The 19,303-nt window shown below is 43.9% G+C and overlaps 1 protein-coding gene across 2 annotated transcripts in view; it reads right to left on the bottom strand.

Annotated features, from left to right (window-relative positions):
- The window catches only part of dpp3 (dipeptidyl-peptidase 3), a 44,924-nt gene that overhangs the window by 9,855 nt on the left and 15,766 nt on the right, over window positions 1-19,303 (bottom strand). For both annotated transcript variants that reach the window (XR_014552649.1, XM_083635392.1), the window contains exons 6-17: window positions 18,962-19,036; window positions 14,535-14,625; window positions 12,622-12,752; window positions 11,998-12,128; window positions 11,497-11,555; window positions 11,144-11,338; window positions 7,676-7,788; window positions 6,039-6,131; window positions 5,002-5,064; window positions 4,654-4,778; window positions 2,339-2,459; window positions 1,422-1,601 (exon numbers count right to left, since the gene is read on the bottom strand). Coding sequence is in view for 1 of the 2 variants with exons in the window: in XM_083635392.1 (XP_083491518.1) it covers window positions 1,422-1,601; window positions 2,339-2,459; window positions 4,654-4,778; window positions 5,002-5,064; window positions 6,039-6,131; window positions 7,676-7,788; window positions 11,144-11,338; window positions 11,497-11,555; window positions 11,998-12,128; window positions 12,622-12,752; window positions 14,535-14,625; window positions 18,962-19,036 (1,377 nt within the window). In the remaining variant the exon portion in view is untranslated. The remainder of the gene's footprint in view (window positions 1-1,421; window positions 1,602-2,338; window positions 2,460-4,653; window positions 4,779-5,001; window positions 5,065-6,038; window positions 6,132-7,675; window positions 7,789-11,143; window positions 11,339-11,496; window positions 11,556-11,997; window positions 12,129-12,621; window positions 12,753-14,534; window positions 14,626-18,961; window positions 19,037-19,303) is intronic.

Raw genomic sequence — 19,303 nt, 5'->3', positions numbered from 1 at the left:
TAGAAACAGAATAGAAAAATATAAACTGCAGCACTGGCACAGCACACTATAGGCTATGTAAAATGGCTCAGACTGAAAAGTTATTAGTGTGTCTGTCCAGTAACACACGATAACATAGTAAGGCTACATTCAGTCCAAACGCGTTTTTGGAGCTTCCAGCGTCTTTCTGCAATTCATTCTCTATGTAAGGACGCGCTAGACGTCCTCCTCTTAACGCACCTGGCGTTTAGCGCTGGAACATTGAGGAAAAGCGCCCTGATCGTTTTTTTCACTCTTCCTACCTTTTCTCCTCCGGAGGGATTTTCAACCTCTGCTGCTGCCAGAATTAGCAATAATCTGGCTTTCATGTTGACAGTGAACAACATCAAACAGACAAAACTAGCTGGTCACCGTCCGTGTGGTCGTTGTGTTCTGATCTGTACTGCACGCGACTACAGGGGAAAACAAATGGAGCACAAAAAAACCGCTCCGTGCGCTGTGTTTTGTGCACAATGGAAGCGCTCTCAACATGATTTTCATAGCGTTCTGACTGAAAAAAGCGCTTTGGGTGTGAACGCCGCCTAAGGGTAACCCAGGTTATTTATTTTGTTGTGACACATTACAGATGTCACGCTTTCCCGACGGCTCTTGAACGCGTCATGTGCAGGAGGCTGGAGAGATACCCGCTGGACACAACATGCACTAGTTCTGCACAAGCACTCGCGGGTCTCTCCTCCTTTCACCGACTCTCTCACTAATCTCACCGCTGTTTACATGCTTTTCAGATCGGCTAACACGCTAGCTATAGCCTACTTAGCTCAGCTGTTAGCTACTTAGCTTAGCTCTCTGCCTCTCGGTAAGATGTTCATGTTCCTTACGCATAACATTCATGTATATTTGCTGGAAGGGGAGAAGTCTCCCGCTAGTGTTGATGTCCAGTGTGATGGCAGAGACACTGGGAAATGTGTGTTTGTTTATTTGTTGCGTCGCGTGTAACGTTAATTAGACAAGTAATCCCGCAACTTCATTTCAAAAGCACAACAACGACCAGTTAGTGATGGTACCGAACTTTGGGAACTTCCAATACCGAACCGTTTATACAGTACACAGTAAACAAATTTAGACATTTTTACACAATCGATATTTCGAGCCCAATTGGCCGGAAAACCAGGATAGCCTCGATTTCTATTTTTCTGCGCGGACCATGGGCGCGGACCCTCTGCGCCCGTGAACGACTCTGTCAAGCTGAACAAGATCAGATCAGGGCAGACAGGAAGTCCGAAACTGGACATTCTTCAAATAAAACCAATTTCAAAGTAAAAGCCCATCTTGATGAAAGTGTGCCAGGAGTCGTGTATGCAGTGATTGGGACAGACATGGTCATATAGGCCAGTGCAGGCACCGGCCTAAAAAGAACAAAATAGGGCTTTCTATAGATATACCTGCAGTTTGCAGAGGAACCTGTGGATGGCATCCTTGCCCACAGTGTGGATCTTGGTGCGGTTCAGTGTGATGTGAGCGTCAGGCCGGCCGTCCTGTCCCGTCACCTCCTCCAGCCCCACCAGGCCCTCTCCCGCCTCCAGCAACACACGCAGGATCACAAAACGAGCTTGCATGTGGGCCTACACACACACACACACACACACACACACACACACACACACACACACAGAAATATACATCTCCTGACACTTATGTAAACACTGAAACAGACTTACAGCGAGCAATTATGAAATAACACAGGCACACATGAAACTGGGCCAGCCAGTAAGAAGTGCTTGTGCAGTAAGAAACGCAAACCGTTGATATTGTATGTGGACTTGTCTTGTAAACACTGTTCTCAAAGCCCTTTGAAAAGTGATATATAAATCCAGGTTGTGATTCATTATTACTTTGTTGCAAGAGAGGAACAGAGACAGACAGAGAGAGAGAGACAGATGCCGCGTTCCAGCTGCATTGGGAACTAAGAATGTAACAGTTGAGTGACGTTGCACCCAAGTTGACCATGTGCCGTTCCAGTAAAACAGTCGGAAAATCAGCCAGGGTTAGCTGTAGCCAGGCTAACCATTGTTAGCAAATAACAGTGGATAACAATGCATTACACGGTACTTTGCGCATACACGCGGTAGCAACATGTCCACAGATAGAAGTTAGACAGTACTGTGTGTATGACTGATTTAATGAGACACAAATAAGACAGAAGTGCTACTAAACAGTATTTAGTACAACTTTCACTACTGTTGAAGCACGGAGCTGCCATCTTGGTGCAGACCTTTGAACTGGGAGATTCCTAGTTCCCAGTGCAACTGGAACACGGAAAGAGAGAGGGACAGAGAGAGAGAGAGGGATAGAGGAGTACCTGTCTCCAGCTCTTGCTCTCTGGTGTGTAGAACTCCAGGCCGAGCAGTCCGGCTCTGACCATGTTCAGCCAGTTGATGTAGACCACGTCCTCTGCATCCTGGCCCTCATGGCCGAAGATACTGCAACACACACACTTAACGTGTCAGCACGCATCACACATACAGTATCATATATCTCACTCTCACCTTGATCTGACCTGTCATTGTAATCAGTGGAATTTCGGAAAAGACGAAATGCAACAGTGAGATTCATAATTTCCCTATGTTTCGTCAAAATCTGCTCAGCGGTATCTGGCAGGACGGATGGACAGATTAAAAAACAAATGAACAAACAGAGACAAAACAGTTCTTTATCATCAGCACAGCAGCTTCATCTAAATGGTTGACTGAAAAACTGAAATCTAAATTTAAAATATATAAATACATCTCATCTATATCTACATCAAATCCACAAGGACAGAGACATAGAGAGTGAGTGGCTGACAACTAATGCATTCATGACTACTGCATTGTACTTTCTTTTTCTGTGTTTCTTGTTTTAGTTTATTTTCTTCTTGCTTATTTAGTAGCTTACTTTTGATTTATATTTTATCCTTGTAGAGGAGGTGCATTGTATAAGCCCATGGCTTCTTGACCTCTCCTGTCACATTCAGTAATTTTTTAATTTGGTTTTTATCTACCGGTAGTTTTGTATAGTGTGCAAATAAATAAATACAAAAATACAAAATAGTAGTCATCGACTACTCCCAAAAAGTAGTTGACTAGTGACAGGAGATTTCCCCTCCGACTCAATAAAAATGATCAATTCTCATCAAACAAGGCCAGGTCGAAACCTGGCATAGGGCCGGTGTGCTCAGTAAAGTGCAGAACTCTGCCAAGGTGTATTGAGTCATTTGTGTTCAGTCTACTTTAGTGCACATCAACTGTAGTGTGCCTGTGCTGTAGTGTAGCCTATGTGGGTTAATAATCCTGGGTTTAAGCTTCATTAACATGAAGTGCCAGATTTATGGTTAATCTAGTAATATATATTATTTTCACACATAAATGTAGGCTATTGAAATGTAGGCTTATTATGTGGTGTATTCCCCCCCCCCCCCCCCCCCCCATACGTGTAGGCTAGGTGTTTTTTTTACAATGAATTCGTATATAATTAATAATTGGGATTATTGTAAATATTAGGATAGGTGAGATCAGATGACTGCTTACCATGTAATAGCTTTAATAACACTGGCATTGAGGGCCATAGTGTTATTAAATATTGTACATGGTATGCAGTCATCTGATGTCCCCTCCCCTAAACGTTACATGTCATGACTTGCTCCTTGGCAGATCTGTGCTCCAGCACATTGCCTCGTGTTTCACTGTAAACGAGTAGGCTATTGTGACAAGCGAACGTTTTCAGTGAAACAAGTTCGCTTGTCACACAATATCGTTTGACTTATTTGAGGGCATGTATGTTTATCGTTCACGTTCGCTAACCTGTCGGTCTTTAAACTCTTTGAACAGGTCGGGGTGCCTGTCGGCAAGATGTTTAGCCAGGTTCGATGTGTTTGAGCCTTTCGCTTGGGTCGCGTTGAAGCACCTTTTACACACTGGTTTCGATGTGTCCACGGGCTTGCCTTCGCTGTCGGCAACGTATACAAAATATTTCCATATTTCGCTTCGTGCATCTGCTTTTTCTACAAGCGTTGGGCGGCTTGCAAGACGAAGCCGCTGCCATTTTCGCTGTGTCTGTCCTCCTGTGTGTTGGGGTGCTGCAGTGAGGACTGAAGGACTGGCCAGAGAGCGAGCAGAGAGGGAAGCAGACAGAGTCAGAGAGAGCTTTTTTCACTTTTCACCAGTCACCATTGGTTCAAGGCAACGTCGTGTTGCCTTCAAGTGAACTGGGACACAGGCTCTCAACTTTAATGCCGCAGCGTCCTCCTTGTAACGAGCTAGCCACAATATTAGCCAGAGGTGCATTACCGCCACCTACCGGACTGGAAAGTGGAAAGACATTACATCACCTGAATCTGTGCTCAAATGCAGCGACTGAGTGGAATGTAAGGGCCCTGCTGTGCATGCTGCACACCGGCCCCAAAAAGGTCTCAAAAACAGCCAGTAAAGTGTTAACTAATGTAGGCGGGACCAACCCTGGGGCTATGTGTAATAGCAGAGTCCTGATTGGCTCTGAGAGGCTGTTTACAAATGAGCCACTAAACCCCAGCAACTTGTCTGAGCTGGAGATAGCGACTGTTTGACTGCAGTAATAACATAGACGGGACATAGTGGGTTTGATCGTTTGTGAAAGCCCTACTGACAACATGCCATATACCTGAGTACTTCCTTCTTAAGGCAGAGGTAGAGTCCCACACACTCAGCACGGCATTCTTCATATGATGAGGCGATGGTGGAGAATTTACTGTCCCACGTCTCACTGCCCCGATACCAACTGGACACCTACAGGACACACACACCTTGATTTGTAAAGTCTAATATGACATTGCCATGTAAATAAAGGCATTTTAACTTTTTTAAAGGAGAGTGCCTTGGAGTTTTTTGTTTTTTTCAACACACACACCTTGATTTATCTTTTGATAGCTTAGCACATACTTAAACACAGGGTGTTATCACCGGGTAGCAGGTAGGCACACAGGCACATGCACGCACGGCACACACCCACCTGTTCTCCAGTCTCCGGGTTGATCACTTTGGTCTGGTCAAAGTTGAACTTGCCCTTGTCATCCTGTGGGGGGAGACAGAGGACACACAGCTCTCAGAGAAAGACCTCAGCCAATCAAGGGAAACAGCAACTGAATCACATTTTATTTAATCATCAGTTATTCTTATATCCAATGTCAGTAAATTAAACATTTAGAAGAGAAAGCAATAAAACCTGACTCCTTTAACATCAGCAAAAAATAATGCTGAAGCAGTTTAACTTAGTTTAACAAATAAATTGGCAAGAGTACTGCAAATATTAGACATTTAATTGTTACTGTGGTTGCTTATAACTGATTGCTTATATACTGTATAAGTTCTAGGGGTGCTCCGAAAAAAATCGATTCTTGAAAGGATTGCGATTCTTAAAGAGATACTCAACACTTTTTCCACTTTTTTCTGCTGAAAATCAATATACTGTATATTGGAAATGAGCTGTGTTCTTGATGAATCCAGGTCAAAGTCCTGACAATTACTGTAAAACTGAGTAATTCCTCATCTCTTCCTCATATCTGACTCAGAGTGCTGCTCAGAGCACCGCTGTTTACATAGTACAGTGAATGGCCCATGATAAAGTCAATGAAATGCAATTAAAAGTCAATGGAATGCCATTATGTTCAGTAGACTGCGGTTTCACTCTCAAACGATTGTATCAGCACATGAATAGAATCGCCAACCCTGTTTTTATTGAATGTAAATAGGCCTAGATCTGTCTCAACACAGCACATTACTTGAAATGACTAAAAACTAACTAAACTAACTAAAGAAATGTGGTCAAAACATGGCTCAGTGTAGCCTGCCTACTTCTTCATTTCATTTCTGTTCCTGTCTCTCCCATGGATCTATTGTCTCCCTGCAAAGCCGAGCAGAGCGGTGCGGCGCGCTGCTAGAAAAATCTGGCGACACGCGTTTACGGCTGCGGTGGCCTTGCCCCCACCGTAATTACGCCATATTGGCCGCACTGACCTGGATATGTGTGTGTGTGTGTGTGTGACTGACCTGGACAAACAGCTTGCCGCTGCCGTGGCCGAGTAGCTCATGAAGTCCAACCTGCACCTCGAACGACGGGCCCTTCCACTGTATATACACATCCTGCCCCACACACATGAAAAGGTAGGAATTTGTGAGTGTCTAAAGCCACTTTCACACAGAGATCTGCGCAATATTGCCATTCTGAAGGCCCGCAACGCCGGCAGTCTTGCCACAGAAATTGTTTTCACACAGAGCCAAGCAGCCCCACCATATTTCCGCCCCAGGGTGCGCTTTCAGGTTACATCCACCCCTCCCGGATTGAAATAAGACGAGGGGAGGCATTTCCACCCAGCTCCTCCTAGTAGCCTAAATTAATATTCTCATAGGTTAGTGTAGCCTAGACTACTGCATGATGAAGGAATTCATTCAACAACCAAACATCGATGTACGCCAGCAGCTCTCAACGGGCAGCTGGTCGTTAAGAACATCAAAGGATAAAAGACGAGTCTGATGAGAGCTCCCCTTAATATGCCCACAATGCAGAAAGTGTTGTCCACATGCAGCATGGTAACATGGCTTTCAATATTCATCTGAACAACTTTATGGATCACAGAGGCACCATCATCTATTAGGTAGCCTACAAGGCTACTTCTTATCTTTTGGTTCCAGTTTTTTGTAAAGCAAAATGAATCCCATGAAGTAGCCTAATTAGCATCCGTTCTGAAAGCGCCCGCATGTCAAACAGCTGCAGTCTGCATAACGTTACTCGTCGTCGGGGGAGTAGGCTATAAATGCACATGACTACTATAACGTTAGTAGTTTTTGTAAGAGAACGCACAACAGGCTAGACAGATTGCAGTTCTGGAGCTGGGTTCCCCAATTGGGATTGTTTTGAGGAGAGACTGAAGAACAGAGGGAATATCCTCAGACTGACTCGCCACAGACAGATGCACGCTAAGAGACGTCCTCTGAAGCTTATTATTATATCCGTTAATTTTACATGTCAACATCGTTTGAGCATGAATAGCCTAACCTACTTACTCATAGTGTAGGCACGGAGCACTCCTCCTGGTGCCCCTGTTGCAGTCATGATTGTATAGGCTACTTTTTTTTTTTTTCTTACTTATGCCTTTCTTGCTGTGTGAGGTGGTTTGCCTGTAATCTTTTTATGAATGAACTGACCATTCACACCGTTCCGTGTCGCCGCTCCTACGCTTTCAGGTGGAGGCGGGATGGAGCCCGATCCGGCGCTATGACTATGCAGCGCTATGACTACCTCCACTGGCGGAACGAAAGGCGTAACACAATTATCCACGACTCCCCTTGCATCACTTTCACATCGGAGGATGACATATTCCGTAACATTTACCTAAGAGAGACTTAGTTTCCCTAAAGTACAAGATAATTAGGAGGGTGTGTGTGTTGCAGGGTTCCCACACCTTCTTAAAACAACAAATTCCAGGCCCAATTCCATCAAATTCAAGGACCCAACACGGCATAGTTTGAGACACGGATAATTACTGTTACACAACTGAAAAAGAGAGGCTTGAATGTGTCGTAAAACACCCCCCCAAAATTCACAAACTTTCAAGGATTTCAAGGACCAGTGGGAACCCTGTATGTGTGTGTGTGTGTGTGTGTGTGTGCGCGTTTGTGTGTCTTACCTTGTCCTCCTCCTCCAAGAAGGTAAGCTTGTCCTTCTGTGTAGCGTAGGCTACAGCCAGCACGTTGCCTAGCGACACGTTTTTAAAGCCCTCTGACTGTCTGATGTCATCATCTACACACACAAACACACAGTTACAATCTGTGACACAGCAAACCAGAGCTGCAACCATTAGTCGATTAATCGATCGACAGAAAATTAATTAAAGGATGGCTTTACCGGTAATCAACCCACTTTGTATAATATAGTCTGGGTAATGTATTGTAAGCACATGGGCAGGTGCCAGGTGCAGGAACTCCACCCACTGTACAGAAACAAGGGAGGGGGAACACAGAGGGAGAGAGACAAACAAGACACACACTCTGCTGCCTCCTGACAAAAGTGGATTGATTACTGGTAAAGCCATCCTTTAAATAATTAAGTATTTTTTATTATTGATTCATCTATAAATTAATGAATTAATGAATTAATATGACAGTAAACTGATTATCTTTGGGTTGTGGACTCTAGGTCAGGACAAAAGAAGACATTCGATGATGTCATCTTGGACTTTGGGGAAAAAGTGATCAACATTTTTCACCACGACCAGGATATTGCATGTTTTGGTGAAGGGGTTCCTATATGAAGGAAACCCCCAGGGGGCACGGGGAGAACATGCAAACTCCACACAGAAAGGCCCTTTTGACGACCCCACCCGGACGGTGGGCACTCGAGGACATGCGGACGGGCACGCACTCCTTCAGCGCTCACAGCGTCCCAGGTGGGAATCGAACCCAGGACCTTCTAGCTGTGAGGCGACGGCGCTTACCACTGCACCACCATGCCCCCTAAATGTCACAAGTGTCTTGACCAAACGACTAATCGATTAACTGAGAAAATAATCGTCAGATTAATCGATAGTGAAAATAATCGTTAATCGCAGCCTAGTCTCACGTGGTTGTCATACGTCATCACTTTCAGCGACGGAGGGTCTGAATCACAAGTCAGCATTTCCGGGTTTTGCCGCAAGAAAAGCTGCGGCAAGCCTCTGATTGGCTGTTCTGTTACGGAAGTCCGGCTCTCTGCGTGCATTGTTTAAAATGTACCACCCCACGAGTTGCAAATAAGGAGGTCCGTGCTTGGTCAATTCATATGTCCATCATGCATTTTGTTTTGGTCTTAGGGGGCTTTTGGTCATATAGCCCCCCTCCAGTCAGTTTTGTAATTTTTAAGAAATGTAATCTGTAGCTGTGTTTTTTCCTGCTCTGCTAATTAGCCAAAGTGTTTGCCACTGTATTTTGTTGACAAATAACCTTATTTTGGGATCAAAGTCTTAAAATATAGCTCATAATATCTGACGTCAGCACCCGTTTCTAGCACAATGGGTGCTGACGTCAGATATTATGTTGTCTAACGAGTGACGTGTCATAGACAAATACAATATTTAATAATATAGCCGCAAGCGGCGATAGCAGGGGTTCAAGCCTTGCCCAAATTGAACCCCTAATAGTCCTTGAGGCAAATTTGTAGAGCACGTTCAGGTGAACGTGTGGAAAAAAGTTGCTTGAAAATTGGAGAAACGACATGGGAGATATGGCCTTTCAAAATTGGATTGTAATTATAGCGCCCCCATCAGGCCGATTCAAGAAATATTGCTGGAGCTAGTAATAGTTACCAATATCTGTCATTGGGCCAAATCTCGTGTCTATGCGATGTATCAACTCATTTTGATTTATCAGCTATTACATAGTTATTACTACATAGGCCCTGCCATTTTCACCAATTATGACAAAACTTCCTATTTTGACTAGTACAGCCTCCTTGATATATCTGCAAGTTACTGCCTTTTTTGTGTTAGGCCACGCCCACTTTTGGCATCTGCGGCGCCCCCCCCTTTGCTCAAATCGCAAAATAGCATGTCGGAAATGCCATTCCAGGTGAAGCTGAGAAGTTTGCAGCCGATTATGCGAATGGACTTGATGTACCGCTATTACATGCTTACACCATAGACCCCGCCTACTTTCAACAATGATGACAAAACTTCTGATTTTGACTAGGACATCCTCCTTGATATATCTGTCAGGTTTTGCAATAATTGGACAAACAGGTGCGGAGTTACGGCCTTTTTTGTGTTAGGCCACGCCCATTTCTGGCGTTTATCGCGCCCCCTTTTGGTAGAATTGCACAAAATTTGACACAGTCTGTGATGATCTCCGAACATCTCCACCAAGTTTTGTGACGATTCGTTAATCGCTCATTAAGTTATGACAATTTTGCGGAGGCCACGCCCTCTCACTTAAGGGTTAATATCCCCGAAACGAAAGTAGATTTAAAAAATCCCAAAATCAGGATTGTAGAGCTTGCTCCATAGATGCTTCCTGGCGATTTTGGTGGAAATCGGTCAAATGGTCTAGGAGTTGTCAAAAATGTGTTTTCCAAACTTATATCTCAAAAACTTTCCAGGCAGACCTTGAGGGTCCTTGAGGCAGATTTGTAGAGCAGGGTCACCTGAATATGTGGATATGTGGAAAATCGGACAAACGGCGTGGAAGTTATGGCCCTTTAACGTATAACCTTTAATTATAGCGCCACCTTCAGGCCGATTCGAAAAATATTTCTTGAACAGAAGCTAGCACCCAATATGTGTCATTGTGCCAAATTTCAGGTCTCTGCCATTCACCAACTCACGGGAATTTGTGTTGAGGCAGATGAACAACGAGAATAATAATAAACCGGCACAAAAACAATAGGGCTTCAGCCCCTTCAGGGCTTGAACCCCTAATTACAGTGAATACAATCTGCCATTAGCTTGGCCGCTACGTTTGCTAATGTAGTGTTCTGGCTCAAAACGCTGCGATAGTCACTTTTAACCAGTTAGAGTTACGCTCTTTCCATATATTTTCCATATAAGCCCAGCAGCTTTGATATCTGTTGGCTGGTTGTTGATATTTATAACAATATTGTGCCTTTTGGACGAACATTTTGCGGAGATAGAGGCAGCCATACTGTTTCCGGTCTATCGGCTGGAAGTGAGACAAAGATCATATTGAAGGCAGGAGCGAGGCTCTTATCCTTTTTGGACAACAGTGCTCCAGCCATGATGTTGCAGTGGAACAAGGTAGAATCCTTCGGTTCTTACCAATAGACAGACTTTGGTGCAAAAGATTAGACTGGTGACGTAGTTTATTACGGCACGTGCAGATTTGCGTTTCACTGTAACACCCAGGATTGTACACCGGCGGAAAACTGAGTGGAGGGGGGCTTTAACCACTGTTCAGGAGTTGTGCAAGTCTCTTATGGATGAGTGTTTGCAGATATTTCCTTAATGTTAATGCACCAAAATATATATATATATATATTGTTCATGATTCAGAGTCGAGTGTCAGGTCTTTTGAGGACGAGCCAAGTCAGGTCTCAAGTCACTGTGTGTGCGACTTAAGTGCGACTTCATGTGGCAAGTCCAAGTCCCCATGTCTAGTGTAGTACGTACAGTTGGGGATGTTGATGCCAGCTGGTATTCCGCTACCAGCGAAGGTGAGGACATCGAGCGAGGTGAAGTCAGGCTTGAGGAAGGTGTCCTTCTCAAAGTCTCTGGGCCACGGCAGCTCAGGCAGCAGCACCTCTGCTGAGCTCACCAGCTTGGAGAAACGCTCACTCATCGCCTTGTTCACAACAGCCACAAAGCCTGAGGAGAGACCATGCAGCAATGCTCAGGCAAATACAAAACAGCACTTCATCTCTTTATTATGTGTGGAGATGCTCCTGATATCACTATTTGACATGGAAATATACACATTCATATTACTCTTCCTAATCATCATGGTGACTGAAAAAGCATGTTACCTTCAAACTCTCCTCTGGAGCCAAACGGGTCTCTGTAGCTCTCTATGAAACCTATATAACTGAGAGGAGGAGGAGGAGGAGGATGACATGAGATGAGTATGGATGCAAGTGAGCACAGAAAGTCACTTCAGATATTAAGTTAATAGTTTAAATTACAGATTTCCTACTGTATGAAGTGAAAAGTGCTGTGACTAATTACTTTGTCAGCGAAACTCATGTTTTATGTTGCATTCTTTTTGCAAATTATTATTATTATCATCTCATCCTTGAGTCCAAGTCGACAAATTTGATGAAATTCTGTCAAGGCATTCCTCAGATATGGCGTTAACGAACATCAGACGTACGGACAACCCGAATCCATAATGCCTCCGGCCTGGCTATCGCCGGCGGAGGCATAAAAAGAAATATGCGGGTGAAAAAATAAATGTTGTTGCTGACAGCGCCCTCAATGCATGTGAACACATTTTGTAACAGTCTTGGCATGGTTTTTGGTGGCCTCACCTCTCTACGATTGGTCCCTTATCTTTGATCCAGTAGCGCGAACCCTCTTTGTGGGCGTTAACGGAGCCAAAGGTGAAGCTGCGGCTGTACTCCTCGAGCATCCTCTTCTGGTTCTCATTGGCTGCATGGGCCTGTCAATCATTTGGAAAGCGTTAACAGATGCATGTGTCCAAACAGAAACAGTAGAAATGTGGCAGCAATATGATTAGTATCAATCCATTCATGGCTCCTTCTTCCAGCTCTGTCTCTCCCTTCTCACCTCCTCTTCCTGTTATACTTATATATATATACTACATATCTTTCAGATGGAGTACTTCTTATCAGGCACAGTCATTTTAACATGTAGTTTATTGAAAGAAAGGGTGAGCTGACTTTTGGTAGGATTACTGTACAATGGTTCTATTGTATGTTGTCTTCTTTTTGACATTTGATCATAACATAATCTTAACAAAGCCAAACATTAGAACCACAATCTTTTATATTTTAGAGTCAAATTTAGCTACATTATATGGCTCTCTTAATTTCACATTTTCTCTTGCTGTGGTGGTGATTTTGTTGCTGTCGTAATGTCGACCAGCTGAATGAATACAGATGAAACATTCCCCAGACATGGCTCCCTCTCACCTGTGCCTGTTGGAGGTAGTAGCTGACTTTCTCCATGAGAGGAGCGTAGTCGCCTCTCTTCACTATGAACTCTTTGTCTTCAAAGTTGAAGCTGCCGCAGCGCGACTCCTCCTCTCCATCCAGCGCACAGTCTATGGAGAGGTCATGTAGCTTTTGGTTTAGTTGTTGACAGAGTGACATTAACAACAACAACATCATCAGTTACACGCAGGGTAAATAATAAATGGCTGCGGCAGCTCTCTCACGACATTATAAAAAAGGTGAATAAAGTATCAACTTCAGTCACCCACGAGACCTGTTCTATGATGAGGCTAGTACAACTGAAACCGAATCATATCCCTACAAAATATATAATTTTATCATCATCGCCTCTAACAAAGGAACCATGTTCTCCAGGTTGGGTGCCCATCATAGAACCTTCTCATTCAGATATCTTGAGGTGAGAGGGACAGTAAAGGGACCCCTTTGAAAATGGCAGTTTTGCCCTCGCCAAAATTTAGCCTAAATTTGGAGCGTTATTTAGGCCCCTTCCCTACAAGCTAGCATGACAGGGATTGTATGCCTTATAGGGCTGTGGCGATTCACTTATCTCCCGATTCGATACTATCACGATACTTGGGTGCCGATTCGATATATATTGCGATTCTTAAGTATTGCGATTCTACGATTATTGCGATTCGATATTACGATTTATTGCGATATTTGTTTCTTTTTTTCTTTTCTTTCTTCAGTTTGTTTGCTTTTTTACACTAGATTAGAACATGGGAAAAGTTGAATCATACACTAGAGACTGTATATTATATCATGAGTAGGGCTGGGCGATATAGTTAAAAACAGGGGCGGACTGGGATCATAATTCAGGCCGGGCATTAGATACCAAGCAGGCCAGGCCGATATGGGCCGACGCGCGTGAAATTTGTCCGTTTGAAGCCCAATTTGGGCCAAGTCCAATTTTACAATGAGATGCACCCACTTTAACCCTGAAGTGTAATTATTACTTCAGACTAACTAATAAAGTAATAAAACCACTAGTAAACCAGTAGGCGGCGTCTGGCCTGCTGTTCAGTGAGTGGCCTGACTGCGGGCACCCAATTTTTTTTTTTTTTTTTGCGATTATCGATTCTGGAATAAAAGATCGATTCAAAAAATCGTGAGATTAAAAATTGCGATACTTAAGTGAATCGATTTTTTCCCCCACCCCTAATGCCTTAGGTTCTCTAGTTTCATATGATACCAGGATCTCTACTCTACCTTTAAAAATGAGCCCACTGCAGCCTCTGGACCACAGTAATGTAGCAGCCATTTCCACATGCCGCTTCATTTAAATTTTAGACGCTTTAAAACATGTTCCAACACGATCCTTCTTAATGTTTACTCACGGTTCATTGCTTCTCTTCGAGATGGTGATGGCGGTGGTGTCGAAGATGATTGAATATATTGTTGGAGGTGACGTGAAGAAAAGAAAAAAGGCTCTCCACAAAGTTTAACGATAACTGAAATAGGCCTCTTTTGGCGTAAAAATGTGAAAGTGAGTAAAGCAAAAATACGCAAAATATCTCGTTCATTGACGGTTGAAAACTAGTACGCCAGGGCTATTCAACTGGTGGCCCGCGGGCCGAATCCGCCCCGCCAATCATGTCAGACCGGCCCGCGGATTAGTTCTAATATATATATATATATATATATATATATATATATATATATTGGACTTCGCGGAGGCAACCATCCTCGGCTTCGCCTCGGACAGTTCACGCCTCCACGTCGTCCAATAATTTCTGATAATGGACACCTCGTCATGCATTAACCCTTACGTATGCAAATCTTGTTCTCATCTACCACTCCATTTACTTTACAACAGCTAACCCAACAGCAGCACTCTCACCCCAATCAACAAGCAACTGTCCAGTCCTGACCTTTCTGCACAGCCGACGCCAAGCGCACCTCGTAGCAGGCTTTCCCTCCGCTCTCCCTCTTAAACAGACGGGTGTTGTAGGCAGACAGGTTCTAGACACAACACAGAAGAACAGTCACAACACAGAAGAACAGTCACAGCAGAGAAGAACAGTCACAGCAGAGAAGAACAGTCACAACACAGAAGAACAGTCACAGCAGAGAAGAACAGTCACAGCAGAGAACAACAGTCACAGCAGAGAAGAACAGTCACAGCAGAGAACAGTCACAACACAGAAGAACAGTCACAGCAGAGAACAGTCACAGCAGAGAAGAACAGTCACAGCAGAGAAGAACAGTCACAGCAGAGAACAGTCACAACACAGAAGAACAGTCACAGCAGAGAAGAACAGTCACAACACAGAAGAACAGTCACAGCAGACAATAAGCAGTAGTTAGAGAATTTTAGCAAAATGCTTGGACCATCTGTGAAAAAATTTACTACCAATAGCTTTCTTCACCAATGTGTTCTTATAGGTGTCTAGAATCACCTCTCAATAAGTGCAAACCCAAATCCTCGTGGAAAATCCTGGAGAGCCAATCAAAGTTAAGGTGCCCCGAGGGCTTGGGTGAAAAATATGATAAAAATTAAAAGTCTAAAATGAACTTGTGGGGTGCCTAACTAGGGGTTTTCAGGGGTGCTGAATCCATTCCAAACATTATTTTTGAGTAAAAATGTCTCCCTGACCATATGATATTGGTATATTGGTTATTGTTATGTAAAGCACAGTGTATAATCACAATAATTTTCCACGAGGATTTGGGTTTGCACTAATTGAGAGGTGATTCTAGACACCTATAAGAACACATCCTCAAATCGCTTGAGGAACAGTTTCTTCCCGCAGGCCACGAGACTCCTTAACATACACAAATAGTGTAGTAGTCGTACCGTACCGTACTGCAGCTGCTACTATTATGTATGCCTAATGTTTAATTGTATGTCTAACAAGGTACATGCTATTTGCACCTGTATGTCAATTACGTCGAATTTAAAATGTCTGAACACGTCTAACGTATGCACAATGCCTAATGTTTAATTGTATGTTTAATAAGGTACATGCTATTTGCACTGTATGTCAAATACGTCGAATTAAAATGTCCGAACATGTCTAACGTATGCACATAACATGTGCACCTATGTGCAATGAATATGCCACTGACTTGTCTTATCGCTATTCTGCCGCATTGCCTATTGCTGCTTAGTATTGCTTATTGATGCCTATTTCTTATTGCCTATTGCTCATTGCTTGTTGCCTATTTGTACTATGTCGTAAACGGAGTCCACAGCACAAGAATTTCACACGTGATACTTGTACCATGGAGTGACAATAAAAATCTTGAATCTTGAATCTTGAACATTGGTGAAGAAAGCTATTGGTAGTAAATTTTTTCACAGATGGTCCAAGCATTTTGCTAAAATTCTCTAACTACAGGGACAGACTGAATAGTCACAACACAGACGAACAGTCACAGCAGAGAATAAGCAGGGACACACTGACACAACACAGACGAACAGTCACAGCAGACAATAAGCAGGGACACACTGACACAACACAGAAGAACAGTCACAGCAGACAATAAGCAGGGACAGACTGACACAACACAGAAGAACAGTCACAGCAGACAATAAGCAGGGACAGACTGACACAACACAGAAGAACAGTCACAGCAGAGAATAAGCAGGGACACACTGACACAACACAGAAGAACAGTCACAGCAGACAATAAGCAGGGACAGACTGACACAACACAGATGAACAGTCACAGCAGAGAATAAGCAGGGACACACTGACACAACACAGAAGAACAGTCACAGCAGACAATAAGCAGGGACACACTGACACAACACAGAAGAACAGTCACAGCAGACAATAAGCAGGGACAGACTGACACAACACAGACGAACAGTCACAGCAGACAATAAGCAGGGACAGACTGACACAACACAGACGAACAGTCACAGCAGACAATAAGCAGGGACACACTGACACAACACAGAAGAACAGTCACAGCAGAGAATAAGCAGGGACAGACTGACACAACACAGACGAACAGTCACAGCAGAGAATAAGCAGGGACAGACTGACACAACACAGACGAACAGTCACAGCAGAGAATAAGCAGGGACAGACTGACACAACACAGAAGAACAGTCACAGCAGAGAAGAACAGTCACAACACAGAAGAACAGTCACAGCAGACAATAAGCAGGGACACACTGACACAACACAGAAGAACAGTCACAGCAGAGAAGAACAGTCACAACACAGACGAACAGTCACAGCAGACAATAAGCAGGGACACACTGACACAACACAGAAGAACAGTCACAGCAGAGAATAAGCAGGGACACACTGACACAACACAGAAGAACAGTCACAGCAGAGAAGAACAGTCACAACACAGAAGAACAGTCACAGCAGACAATAAGCAGGGACACACTGACACAACACAGACGAACAGTCACAGCAGACAATAAGCAGGGACACACTGACACAACACAGAAGAACAGTCACAGCAGACAATAAGCAGGGACAGACTGACACAACACAGACGAACAGTCACAGCAGACAATAAGCAGGGACAGACTGACACAACACAGACGAACAGTCACAGCAGACAATAAGCAGGGACACACTGACACAACACAGAAGAACAGTCACAGCAGAGAATAAGCAGGGACAGACTGACACAACACAGACGAACAGTCACAGCAGAGAATAAGCAGGGACAGACTGACACAACACAGACGAACAGTCACAGCAGACAATAAGCAGGGACAGACTGACACAACACAGACGAACAGTCACAGCAGAGAATAAGCAGGGACAGACTGACACAACACAGACGAACAGTCACAGCAGAGAATAAGCAGGGACAGACTGACACAACACAGAAGAACAGTCACAGCAGAGAAGAACAGTCACAACACAGAAGAACAGTCACAGCAGACAATAAGCAGGGACACACTGACACAACACAGAAGAACAGTCACAGCAGAGAATAAGCAGGGACAGACTGACACAACACAGACGAACAGTCACAGCAGAGAATAAGCAGGGACACACTGACACAACACAGAAGAACAGTCACAGCAGAGAATAAGCAGGGACACACTGACACAACACAGAAGAACAGTCACAGCAGAGAATAAGCAGAGACACACTGACACAACACAGAAGAACAGTCACAGCAGAGAATAAGCAGGGACACACTGACACAACACAGAAGAACAGTCACAGCAGAGAATAAGCAGAGACACACTGACACAACACAGAAGAACAGTCACAGCAGAGAATAAGCAGGGACACACTGACACAACACAGAAGAACAGTCACAGCAGAGAATAAGCAGGGACACACTGACACAACACAGACGAACAGTCACAGCAGAGAATAAGCAGAGACACACTGACACAACACAGAAGAACAGTCACAGCAGAGAATAAGCAGGGACACACTGACACAACACAGAAGAACAGTCACAGCAGAGAATAAGCAGGGACACACTGACACAACACAGACGAACAGTCACAGCAGAGAATAAGCAGGGACACACTGACACAACACAGAAGAACAGTCACAGCAGACAATAAGCAGGGACACACTGACACAACACAGACGAACAGTCACAGCAGACAATAAGCAGGGACACACTGACACAACACAGAAGAACAGTCACAGCAGAGAATAAGCAGGGACAGACTGACACAACACAGAAGAACAGTCACAGCAGAGAATAAGCAGGGACACACTGACACAACACAGAAGAACAGTCACAGCAGAGAATAAGCAGGGACACACTGACACAACACAGAAGAACAGTCACAGCAGAGAATAAGCAGGGACACACTGACACAACACAGAAGAACAGTCACAGCAGAGAATAAGCAGGGACAGACTGAAGGATGGGGAAAGAAGTACAAAGCATGATGCAGGGACCATAAACGGATTAGAGAAATTACAAAAGAATGAGACAATTACAAACAGGGCTTTACTGAATATCATTTTTTCCCATTTGAATTAATATTTTATTTAGGTTTTCCACCAATATTCGAATGTTTGCCGTGACATCATCATGACATAAAATAAACAAATCCTGACTTATTTTTTTATGTGAGCTTGTCTTTTTGTTAAATCAACTTCAACTTTCTATATAACTGGAGTGAAATAATCAATCAACCATTCATTTTGAAAGCTGACTTAAACCATGTTTAATGACCATAATGTCAGCATTATGAACGAATATTTGAATGTCCAAACTATTCCATGTCAGAATGGAGGACAGACAGTACGAAAGGACAGAGAAAGTACAGAATATGAAAAGAGAAGTGGGATAGAAATAGAAGCAAAGAGAGAGTAAAGTGATTTCAGGTGCGACAGTAGCTCACCTGTGAGTCGAGGAACTTCTGGGCCAGCTCAGCGTCTTCCAGACCACAGTTCCCTGAGAAGTAGGTGGTAATGCCCTGGAGAAAAGTGGAGAGAAGTAGGTGTTAATGCCCTGGAGAAAAGAGGAGAGAAGTAGGTGGTAATGCCTTGGAGAAAAGAGGAGAGAAGTAGGTGGTAATGACCTGGAGAAAAGAGGAGAGAAGTAGGAGGTAATGCCCTGGAGAAAAGAGGAGAGAAGTAGGTGGTAATGACCTGGAGAAAAGAGGAGAGAAGTAGGTGGTAATGCCCTGGATAAAAGAGGAGAGAAGTAGGTGGTAATGCCCTGGAGAAAAGAGGAGAGAGGT

Source organism: Poromitra crassiceps (genome assembly GCF_964638095.1).
Source record: "Poromitra crassiceps genome assembly, chromosome: 1".
Taxonomy (NCBI): domain Eukaryota; kingdom Metazoa; phylum Chordata; class Actinopteri; order Beryciformes; family Melamphaidae; genus Poromitra; species Poromitra crassiceps.
This window is presented reverse-complemented; position numbering and strand designations above follow the sequence as displayed.